Here is a 13010-nt window from a genome sequence, read left to right on the forward strand (position 1 = left end):
TAGCTTACTGGAGAGAGGGAAAAAAGACTCAACTAAGATGGGGGGGAAAGTATCGAGAACAAATTATGATTTACAAAACAAAACCCAGATCAATAAACAAGTATAAAAAATAATAATAACCCAAAGCAAAGCAAACAAACAATAGCCAAAATACATGAAAAATAAAAATAAAGGAGAGAAAAGGAGGCATTAGTAATTTACCCTGTGAACTTTGAGCAATTCAAGAATGCCAAGAACAATATCATTAACATAACAAAACCCAGAAGCCTCACTCTTCTTAGCATGATGTAAGCCACCAGCCCAATTCAAAGCAATATCAGCATCCCCTCTATTAAGCTTAACAGCAGCACCAATAGAGCCACCAGCAGAGGCTTGGCAAAACCCAAATAACCCATCAAAAACTGGACAATCTTCACCAACATTAAACCTCTTCAACTGCCTCCCAAATGCTGGATCACCCACAGATTGTGGCGACACTGAAGACAAGAATTCCACGTACTCATCAGAATGGAACTTTCGTATGTCTGTGGGACCTGCTGGGAATGGACGGTTGATTTCCATCCGACGGTGGAGAGCGTAGTGGACTATCAAGTTGTGGGCCATACGGATTCTATGGGGTTTCATTGGGTGGCCTTGACCGTAGTAGTAGTCGCCGATTGTGGGTTCGTAGAAGTAGGTGACTCGGCGCTTTTTTGCGTCTGTTCCTGTTGATGGTAAAGATGCGCCTCCGGTGATGTCCTCCATTTTTTCAAACAAAAAAAAAACTGAAAATCACTGAAGAGGAGGAGGAAAAGAGGAGGAGGAGGGAGGGACTGCTTCGTTAGAAGAGTTGAAAAATGGGGTGTGAAATACCTTCTTGTAAGCTTATGTGTAAAGACAAACACGTTTAGACTTTAGAGTACCGATTTTTCCAAATCCGTTTAACCCGACTCTATATATATATATATAATTGAAGTTTAGGATTAAATATACATAAAAGACTTTCTAACATAGAATAAAAAATTTTAAAAGAAAATTTAAAACGTGTGTGTTTTTTTACTGTACATATACTTTTGTTTAGAATTGTAATAGTAAATTGAGAATTTTAAACTTTAAAAAAACACTAATTTGAGTGTCTTGATCTTTTTTATTAATTTTTTGCATAATTAAATGATTTTATTATTTTTAAAAGTAAATAAGCAGTTCGTTATATTCGACGATTAAAAAATTAATTTTGTCATATTTTAGATTTATTTTGATTTTTTTATCCTTTCTATTTGATATATGTACTCGTTAGATCTTTGATGAATTACTGATATCCTTTTTTTTCTCTCTCTTTTCTCCTAGAAAATCATGCTTGGCCCTCCACATTTTCATGCCAACCTTTCAGGTTCCTTTTCTTTTGATTTTGTCCCTAATTTTTTAATATTTTTTTGTTTTGTTTTAATTCATTTCTTGAATTTTCTTTTCTTTCAAATGATGATATTAATAGTGATGATGATGATGATGATGATGATTGTATTAATAATAATGATTATGATAATTATACTTTTTATTAATAATACTAATAATAGTGATATTTTATCAATTGATGTTATATTTGATAAGAATTGAGTTTTACTATTTTTTTTCATGTATGTTATTTTTATTTTAATAACTCGGGTTATGAGTTTGAAAAATTTACAGGCTCAACATCCTCTTTTTATTTTTTATCTTTTTTTTTTAATTTTATCATTCAACATTAGTTTTTAAAAATAAAACCAGTCATCTAGTTTTCCTTTGAATTTATTAAATAAACCAATTCACATTGACTTAGCTCTTATATAGTTTTATTGGAAACTTGAGCTAGGTAAAGAACCAAGTCTAAGGAATTTCAAGATCTTATCTTTTTTCCCTGGTTTAATAGCATTGCAAAAACATCTTTGCACTCGTAGTGTTCTTTTTTGTGTTTTTAAAAAAATAGTTTGGCTCACGGACAGAGCGTCGACCAATAGACTAAGTTAAATATAAAATTTAAAATCAACAAAATATATAAGGCATGTATAATATATTGTAGTTCTAGACATTATAGTGGATTGTAATAGTGAATTGATAACTTTTTCCTTAACCAAATCAGCATAAAAGACTAGGATCAAGGGTAAAATGGTCTTTTCCATGTGACTAATTTGTCTTTTTTTTTTTTTTTGTTTTCAATGGGAGTACAAGGTATTTTCACTTTTTTTAGAAAAGTAAAATACTTTTATTGCCCTTAAAAGAAAATTAGATGATTGGTTGCTAGGGCTTTTTTTTTATATTTCACTTTTTAGCATAGGAAAATCACTAAATTACATTTAGAATGAATTCTAACCTATGTATGCTTTGGGAGCATTTCTAGATCTTCACATTGGCTTTTACATTATAACTAAATTAATACAAAGAAAATTGGTATTTTGTATTAATTAAAAATTTTAAATTTTCAAGTGAGTGTCATGCATGCAGTGTGTATGGAAGGGTTTTGTCATGCTTCAACTGCATATATGATATCCTTCGGAGGTAAACAATTATCTTTCATAGTGTCATTAGATTCTACACAACATTATCTTTCTCTGTTGGTGGTGCATGTTTAGTATTTATGGATGGATTTTAGCTGGAGTTGTTTTTTTTTCTTTTTTTCTTTTTCTTTTTTATCTTTCCTCCCTTGAAAATCATGCCTAGCAATTAAAATTTCAAAATGGAACCCCTTTGTTGGGAATATTTGAGTATCAATCCTTATTTATTTATTTATATATACTTGGTCCTTTTGTAGGTTTTTGTTTTCTTTTTCAATTTCATTTTTCAATCATTTTTTTTTGTTTTCAAATTTGGTCCTTGTTTTTTTTTCCTCTCATCTCTTTTATAAATTTTCAATTGTTTTCAATCGTTATTTTAATCAAAATATTTAGTTTTTTTAATGTTTTTTAAAATTTGATCCTCATTTTTTAAGTGGTTTTGTCTTTTACTTCTTTTTAATATTGATTTTTCTTTTCAATTTAGCCCTTGAATCCAAAATTATTCACCGTTTTTTTTTTATCAAATTTTATCTTTATTTTTTGATCTGTAGTTTATGATTGATTTTTTTTTAATTTTCATCATTTGATATTTTATTTTTTAAAGCTTCAACTTCATAATTTTTTCCAAGTTTGATGGTTCTAATTCAAATAGCTCAAAGCATAAGTTTTATGAGCTAAAAATAGGTTTCATCTTTTTATGGACTTATTTTTTTTATCTCATTACTCAATGATGATATTTTTTTTTCGTGGTTTTCTTTGTTTTTATTTTTATAGGGTTATCCCGATTTCATGATTTGACTCGTTGGTTTAGTGAGTTAACCTGGATAGGCTTCCCTTCCCTTTTTTTTTTTTTTTCCATTTAGTTACTTTTTTTTTCTTCTTTGGGATCCTTTTGTGTTATTTATTTTTTAAAAAATTTTATCATTTAATATTTAATTTGTTGAGAATGTTATTTCATGTTTTTTTTTTCATATTTGGTGCTTTCAATGAAATGGCTCAAAGCAAGAGTTTTATAAGTTATCAATTATTGGTTGGCATCAATTTTTTTGTTTAATTTCTTTCTCATCTCATAATTTGACATTTTTTTTTAATTAGGTTTCTTGAATTTTTTTCATTTTTCTTTCCATTGGATTATCTTAATCTTATAACTTGACTTTTAGGTTTAGTAGGTTAACTTGAGCATACTTAAGTTTTTTGTTTTTTTTATGGCTTATAATTGCTAATTTCTTTTATCTTTTTGTATGTTAGATTTAATTTTTTTATTTTTAACTTTTAATATTTGGTTTGTTAAGGATTGAGTTTCAAGGTTTTTCTCAAATTTGTTATTTTTGGTCAAATGACCTAGATCACAGGTTTAATGGGTTATTACAGTTTGACAACTCTTTTGTTTTTATTTTTTTTTTTATTTTTATCATTCAACAATCCTTTTTTTTCTTTAAAATATTTATGTCGGCTTAACATTATTTTTTTGTTAAAAAACATTTTATCCGACCAGTGGTGGAGAAGAAGTCACATAGATAGTTGCATATTGATGGTGTTGTTGATTTTTTTTTTTTAATGTAAATTGTCATTTCATTACAAAATGGATTATTGATTTTCTTTTTCATTTTATTATAACTAATGCTTCCTTATATAAATAAAAACAATTATACTATCATAAAACACTATTTGTATCATTAATAAATTTCACATATTAACACATTTAATTTTAAGTAAGCCTATGATTCTTTTTATTTATTGAGTAGAATGTTCATTTTAACCTTGTAAAAATTCTTTGGATAGAAAGTTTGGGAAAGAGGTAGTTTCTTCTTTTATGAATTCAATCTTGAAAATCAAAATTTGATAGAATTGTTTGCCATCTACAAAAATATTTGTTTTGACACAATATTTAGAACATCCTTTTCAATCATAGATTTTTTTGATTGACAATCTATTTCTAAAAAAAACTTATTTTGAGAAATAAATCATCCTAAAAAAAATGAGATGCATAAAACAATTGATTTTTTTTTTTCTTTTTGATAGTTGAATAATTTTCTTAAGGACCTAACCCGATACCTAAATGATATAGTTTTATCTCTTCTTGACTTTGAACCTATTGTTTGAGAACATCACAGTAGTTAATGTTAGAGACATCGATCTCAACTACAAGAGAAGCCTCTAGATCAAGAATTGTAATGCTATACCCCACTAGTATGATATTGTCTTCTTTGGCCCACGGATCTCACGGATTTGTTCTTACTAGTTAAGGTGAACATGTTCATATAAGACCCTCCCCCAAGTCCTCACCCGCTGATATGAAATATTACAATTCACCTCCTTTAAGGATCCCGATGACCCATCGGCACCACTAGATAACTAGTGAGTTGGGTTCTGATATCAATGTAACACCCCATCCTACTAGTAATATATTGTCTGTTTTGGCCAACGGGCCTCACAAATTTGTTCTTAGCAGTCACGCATGGCCTTAAAACGCGTCTTACAAGTTAAGATGAGCATGCTCATATAAGGCCCTCCTTCAAGTCCTCACCCGCCGATGTGAGATATTACAAGAATCCTTAAACATGGAAGTCTCTTTACCCGACTTTTAAGGGTTTTAACAATTTTTATCATTTGATGATTCCAATCAAGAGGATTTTTCTTAAGTATTTTGTACAAAGGTTAAACCATGGTTATAAAATTTGAAAAAGAAATAAAAAAAACATAATTGAAGCATCCCAGAACCCTTTGAAATTGAGTTTTATCATTGATTTCAATTGAAAATTTATCTGTAAATTTTATTGATTCGGGTTATTGATCTTTGACATTTGTTATATCCTAAAAATCTTGTTTTTGAATATATGTTAAAGATGTTTGATTTCATATGGTTATTGATCCTTAACATAAATTCATCTACGAGGTTGAGACTTGGGATGTTTGGTTATTGATTGTAAATTTTAAATATGTGTTAAAGTTGTCATTCATTATTTTCTAAAATTCTAAAGGGGCTTTATTAGTCTAAAAGGCATTAATTTCATTTGTAATAACTGAAAGAAACTATGAATATCATTTTGTAATGGTTTTTTTTCATCAATTTGAACCTGTCAAAATCCTAACTTTATATCAAATGTTGAAAATATTAAAGAATTATAGAGTTTATTAATAAAATCTCTCTTATTGGGTATTGGATGTATAATCCATTAAAACTTTATTAAGATGTTTATAATATATGACAAGTTTTGGTGCACCTCTTTCTATTTCATCTTGGTTTTGGATGTAAAAGGTGATAAATAACTAATGTGATTTATTAAGCCTTATAAGACCTTTTCTGAGTAATTCATTGATTTTTTGTTTTACAATATTTGAATAGTTATTGATTCATTTAAATTTTTATTGTCTTTGTAGGGTTTTATTTTCATCATAACCTTTTTCAAAAGCTAAATAAATCATGTCATTTTCTATTCCAAAAAGCATTAGGTAAGTTGGAACAAACTTTTTTTTTTTTAACTAATCTTAAAATTGCTTGATTTTCTCTTGATTTTGAGCGAGTTTAATATCTTCTCATATTTTTTTATAATGTACTTCTTGATTTAGTGGGTGCAAATATTTTTTTTTTTTTAATTACAAAATTTGATTTGTAGATTGACTTGCTCTAAAAAATGTTTGTCTCAATAGATTTCGGTGATAAAATGAATCTAAAAACTATTTCTCGACCAAATATTTTGGTTTTGATTCTTGGATTATTTACTATAAAATGATATATTTGAATTAGAAAAGGAGTTCAGAGAATGATTTGTTGGATCTTATCTTTGACAAGTATAAATATATTCTTAAAACAAATTTCTTAATTGCATATATGAACTTTTGATAGTTTGTAATTAATTTGAAGGTTTTTACCATTAACGTCATTGTATTTTTTGCATAATATTTCATTGGTTCTAATCATTCTTGAATGCAATTTTGATCTTCTCTAGAATCCACAAGAGCAATTGTTTTATTCTCATGTTCATTATTGATAACCAAAGTTATTTCTATGTATCATTTTTAAAATTTTATTTTTGTTATTGTATTTATTAATATTTTATATGAGATTTATGTAATTTCATTTTTTAAAGATGTTAAAAGTAATTCTTGGTTTATATAATTCTCTTAAGATGAAAAATGATCTTGTTTTTCTAGTAGCAATAGTTTTAAATGAATTTTGGTATGATCATGTTAAAGTTATCTTAATTCATCTTTGATTTCTCTAATTTCTTTTTGTAAATCTATAATAAGAGTTGGGCTTTATTATTTGGAAAATCAATTTAAGATTTGTTAAAGATTGTAAATTTTTTTTTTTTTTTACTTTTCCTTATTTGAAACTAGATCTCTTAATTTGATAAGGTATTCTCATTTAATTCCAAGGTCTTTAATTTTATCACTGATATCTAATATCAAATACTTTTTTTGATTTATTAAATTAATTTTTTTATAAAAATATGGACACATTGTTGGACTATAATTAATTTCATTGTTGTTTTCTTGTTCATTATTGAATTCACTTAAAGTTTTGTTATTTTGAATGATTATAGTTTCTTACATATTCAGTATCTGTTTCTAAATTGAAAATAATGAGGAGTTAAATTTTTTTTTTTTTTTTTATCTTCAATTTCTAGCTCTTGGGTCTTTGTTTTTATCATTTTACATTGACTTTTATAATGATCTATTTGTCCACTCTTATAACAAGTTGGTTATTTTGAAGTTTTTTTTTTTATATACAATTTACTTGGCCATATTTTTTTACATAGAGGTTTTTTTTTTATAATATCTTACTTTTGGTTTTTTTTTCTAATCTATTAATATTTTCTTGAGAATGCAACAAGATTTTCATAACCATATTAAGCACAAAGTGATCCTTATTTCTTTATACTTTCATAGAGTTTACTTTTCATTTTGGCTCTAAGTTTAAAATCAATGCAAAGAGGTAATACTTCATTATTGATATGTGTTATGAGGTCTTCATGTGATGGATTTTTATAAGGTATTCTTCCATTATATAAATTTTAAATTCTTGATCTTACTTTTTCAACAAATAGTTTTTGGAATTCCACATTAAAAAAATCCTTTTTTTTCTAGAAAAGATGCTGACAATCTTTTCTAGTAAACTTTTTTGACATAAATATATTGTTATACCATCTAAAATCTTGAAGTTTAGGATATTTTAAGTCTAAAATGATTTCACATGATTTTTCTTGAAATTGTTGCAAGTTGTCGCACCACGGTGGATGTCATGACAAGGGCCTAAATAACTGTAGTGAAAAATTGAAAGTTAACACCTAGTAATTAGAGAAAAATATTAATAATAAAGATAAGTAATAATTCCAAAAATCCCGGTAAAAAAATAATTATGCTTAAGGAAAGAATAACACCATCCTAACAATTCCTTTCTTATAAAAGATTACATGTTTTATATGTTTTCTTTTAAATTTATTTTTTGTATTGCCATTAATTGTCTTAATATTTGTTAGCTTTTTTTTTCATAGTATTTCTATTTTTTTTTTTATGTTGGTCCCAAAATAAAATAGGTGTTGGTTTAGTAATTTGTAAAAGAATTTGGCTTTTAAAAAATATGCATGAAGAAAACTTTGGTATCGATTCTAAAAGAAGAGACTTATATATATATATATAAGAAAAGAATAAAATAAAATTATGAAATTTTTAAATTTTATTTATAAGATACTATTTGCTTCAATTTTTTTTTTTTAAAAAAAGTTATTCTTTTTTCTTGATGTTTTTTTTTTTTCTCGAACTCGATGAAGCTTAGCCCAAACCCATTACACCTACTAATACATCCTGTAGGATTTAGCCTAGACAAATCATAGCCCAAAACGCATCATTACTGGGCTAAGATGAGCCGAGCAAGACCCATCTCTTCACTACACTTCTTCTTCTTCCTCTTCTTAAGAAAACAAACCCAGCCTGTTTTTAAGACCCAAAACAAAAGATTTTGCTTTTTGATGAACGCGGACAGATTATGAAAATGAAGAGTTTTAAACTAAAATAATTCATGCTCCCTCCCTCTCATTGCCAGGCTTTAAAGAAAATTGATCCCACACTCATGTTTTAAAGATCGAACTAATTAATTACCTAAGAACTTGCCCAGCATCCATTCCATTCTTTTATTTTCTTTCACAGGTTCACGTAGGCATGCATCTATGCGAGGGAAAGCTTGTTTGAGGGAAGAAAAACCCAGATTAAACCGGAATTCAAATAGCAGAAGTTAACGATTCATGTTCTTTCTATTTTAGTCATGATTCATAACCGGAAACAGAGTATTAAACCCAGATTCTCTTGGAATTCAAATAGCAGAAGTTAACGATTCATGTTCTTTCTATTTTAGTCATGATTCATAACCGGAAACAGAGTATTAAACCCAGATTCTCTTGGAATTCAAATAGCAGAAGTTAACGATTCATGGTGTCTGGTATTCATCCATGCATACGCTCATATAATTAGAACAAATGGGAACTTAATGGTTCCTAACAGGCTTTACACAAGGATATATTGCGGAAAGTATGATTCAAAATCAGTATACAAAGACTTGGACCTGATTAAGTAAGGCTATTACTCCTAGGATGAACAGGATGTATCGGATTCATTACTGTAATTGCCTCTCCCCACTGTTTGATGTCTAGAATTCTGCCTCTCTGTTTTTTTTTTTTTTTTTTTTTTTTTTTTTTTTCTGGTGTATATGTCTCTGCCTCTTGCTTTTATTCTCTCTAATGTTTCCTGCCCCTCTTTCTTTGTTCCCCCTGGTTTGCTGTTGAATGCCCTTGTTTAGAGGGTGTTTGGGAATATAATTATTGTTGTTTTTTAAAGTATTTTTCATTTAAAAAAGCATGTCAATAATATTTTTTTATTTTTAAAAAATTATTTTTGAGATTAGCATATTCAAAATGATTTGAAAATATTAAAAATATATTAATTCAAAACTAAAAAATAAATTTCAAATTTTTTCAGAAGTGTTTTTGAAGAACACTTTCAAACAAGCTTTCGAAGTGAATATTAATTCTTTTTATAAAAGAAAAAAAAAATCACCGCTTTTATGAGGATTCAATATCAGAAATCAGTTTATACGTTGGCCATCAATCCTTCTTTGCTTGATTTGTGGAGAGAATATCATGTTTTGACACATATCTTTTATTTCAATACCATCATAAGGCTTGATTAGGATTAAAATTAAACTCAAATAATGCACGAGAGTGAATCGTTTTTTGCTTTTTTTTTTTTTTTTTTATCCAGAAACCTGTAAATAAAATAAATAAAACGACATTGTTTCCTTCCTATCTTCGTCAGCGTGTTCTTCTTTTTTTTTTTTTTTTTTTTTTCCTGATCAAGACATACCATTTCACTTAATGTCAAACAATTTCTTTTTTGGTCTTTAATTGAAATTAAGTTTTTCAATTTGAATTAAACCCAACTACACGTTTATCCTCCACTTTTCATGCCTTTAGCTTCTTAGACCGTGATATTTCAATTTCTTATTTTTTTTTTATCAATTTTCCCTTTCTATCCTTAATTTCTTTCAATTTTACTAATGACTGAGTTACCTTAAGCCTTCTGATTTTTTCGAGACTTCCATTTCAGTCATTGGTTCTTCAATTCTTCATTTTAAAGCCAAATTAACTTTTAATTTCAATTTTTTTATTCAATTAAGCCCTTTTTTTTAATTTCTTTCAATGTTAGCCATATTAAACCAATTTAAGCTTTTTTCTTCAATTAAAGCCCTTAATTATGGCCCTAAAATTCTAAAACCTCATTTTTTCCAATGCAATGCTTAATTATTGGTCTAGTTTCAACCCCCCCCACCCGCCCCCCACACAAATATATATACTTTTGTATTATTTTTTTATTTTTTATGTTTTTTCAAGATTTTTTAACACTCAAGAATTAAACAAAAAAAACAAAGAAAATAACAAAATTAACTAAAACTTCTGGAAAACCATATTTTTTTATTTTTCTTCTTCTAATTTTTCAAAATATACAAAAATGAGGATTGAAATTTGGATTACAATAACAATGATTGAGGTACAAATTCTTGTAGAAGGCTTTGTTTATTAAACTTTGTAAAGAAACACGATGTTTGAAACAAAAAATGATCTTGCACCTTTAAGTTCAACAGAGAGATTTGACATCCTAGAACATCACATGATTGTCTCATTCTCATAGGTGACCAACCCAAAATGATTTTATTCTCATAGATGATCTACTCAAAGTGGTCTCATTTTTATGGATGACATACCTTAATCTAAGCTGATTTTATTTTCATAGGTGACCTACTCAAGTTGAAAAAAAAAAAGATTTTATTATTATGAGTGACCTGCCCAAATTGATCTCATTCTTATGAGTGAACTATCCAAAATGATTTAATTCTCATTGGTGGCCTACCTAAGTTGTGAAAAAAAAATGATCTTATTATAACAAGGGACCTCAATCTAAGCTGGTTTTATTTTCATGGGTGACCTACTCAAGTTGAAAAAAAAAAAAATTTATTATTATGAGTGACTTGCCCAAATTGATCTCATTCTTATGAGTGAACTATCCAAAATGGTTTAATTCTCATTAGTGGCCTATCTAAGTTGTGAAAAAAAATATGATCTTACTATAACAAGGGACCTACCCTAATTACATGATCAAAATTTTTCTTGGTATCATGGCTCAATGATAACTTCTTTGTTGACTTGAATTCATTAGAGCCTTCTAGAAATTCATTGAGGAATTTTTTTTTTTTGTAATTTTTCCTACAAAAACATTATGCAATGCTTTGGGGTTAGATGACATGTATGCATCCTTACCTGGTTTGAAATATAGATCCTTCATTTTATTCACCATCTCTCTTGCTTGGTGGATTAGGCTAGCAACTTTTGAAATGAGTCTTATTGGTCACTTGACCACTAGCCCACTCGAGTTTGGCCTAAAGAAGTCCTGATTTTAGGTCATTTGCAATCTTGGCCAAACCAGCCCATCACAATCCTTTTTGCTAGTGTGTGAATAAGAACAAAATTAGAGCATACATGGCAAAAATCTATTAGAAATTAATGTGTCTATTTTGCAATGACACATAACATTAAATTAATTAAAATTAAAAATAAAACACAATTATCTAATTTATCTTTTATCTTCTTTTTTTATGAAGTTATTATATTCTCATTTGATTTATTAAGAATTGATCTTCAATTTTTTTTTTTTTTTTTTTGTGTTTCTTTCTACAAGATTATCACAATCTTATATCCATAATTATAAAGTTTGCAACTTCACTCGGTTTAACTGAGGTTTTTTTTTTTTTTTTTTTAATTTTTTTAGTTTTGTCCTTCAGCATTGAGTGTTTCATAATCTAGGTAGACTCAAATTGGATTCTTTTTAACCTTTTTTCTTATAATTTTTTTTGTCAATTTATTTATTATTGTTGCATTTTTTTTATCATATTATTTAAATTATCAATTGAACCAATGACTCGAGTCTCATATTTTTTTCCTTAGCATTATTTTTTTACATTAAAATAAATTTTAACTAGCTCATGATAGAGCGCGGGCCGCAAATCTAGTTAAAATTAAGCATATATGTCATGCTATTACTGAGAAAGACTCTTAAAGGATTGCCTATGTATTATTAATCAAGTAAAAAACCAATATATATTTTTACCTTAACATCTTTCGTTTAACATATTAAGTATTGATGATTGATTGATTGATTTTTTTTTTTTTTTTATATGTTTTTTTAGGTCGTGCATCAAAATTATTAATAAAAGTTTATTATTACCTAAACAATCTAAAAGAACTAGGTTTTTTTTTTATATATAATACTTTACTATTTATATAAACATTGAAGCACCATAGTATATTTTTAATGTTTTTATAATAATATAAACACAACCATAGCTTGGCCAAACACTTTTTTCAAATTTTTTTTGACTAAAATTGACAGTGTTTTCGTTAGTAACTAGAAAGTGTTTTCCGTTATGTGACAAACAAACACAGGAAAGTTTGGAAAATGGTTTCCCGGAAACTACTTTAAGGCCTTAGTTAGTTATGGTGCACATGACAATAAATACAGGTCATAAGTTCAGATCCTACTAGCAATAATACTTTTTTTCTAGGTGACCACCTATCTAATTCTTTTTATAAAAATATTTAGACAAAAAAATAAAATAGAGCCAGTCGCACGAGCCTGGATTCTAGCTTGTTACTATGGGCAAGGTGATGGGCTTTGCTCTTTTTACCATTTCTTTTTTCTTTTTCTTTTTTTTTTTATTTGGAATTCCAAAAACTTTTTTATGAGATTCACTCACTTTTTAGTTTTAATATATTTTTTTAAATACTTTTATAAAATTTTATTTGAATTTTAATATTTTTCTTTAATTATTGTACAACTAGTATAAAAATAATGATACTAATAATAAATTATTCATAAAAATCCAATTCAAATCCTTTTTTTATTCTTAAAATTCTTGAATAGATTTTTAACATAATTTTATAACATTTATGATAT

At 27.3% G+C, this 13010-nt stretch overlaps 1 protein-coding gene across 2 annotated transcripts in view; it reads right to left on the reverse strand.

Moving 5' to 3' along the window:
- Window positions 1-891, reverse strand: part of LOC118057446 (histone deacetylase 6) — a 74753-nt gene extending 73862 nt beyond the window's left edge. For both annotated transcript variants that reach the window (XM_073404945.1, XM_035070023.2), the window contains exon 1: window positions 202-891. In XM_073404945.1, the coding sequence (XP_073261046.1) occupies window positions 202-744 (543 nt within the window). In that variant the 5' untranslated portion in view covers window positions 745-891. The remainder of the gene's footprint in view (window positions 1-201) is intronic.
- Between the last annotated feature and the right edge of the window lie 12119 nt (window positions 892-13010).

The sequence above is a fragment of the Populus alba genome, chromosome 15 (genome assembly GCF_005239225.2).
Source record: "Populus alba chromosome 15, ASM523922v2, whole genome shotgun sequence".
Lineage (NCBI taxonomy): Eukaryota > Viridiplantae > Streptophyta > Magnoliopsida > Malpighiales > Salicaceae > Populus > Populus alba.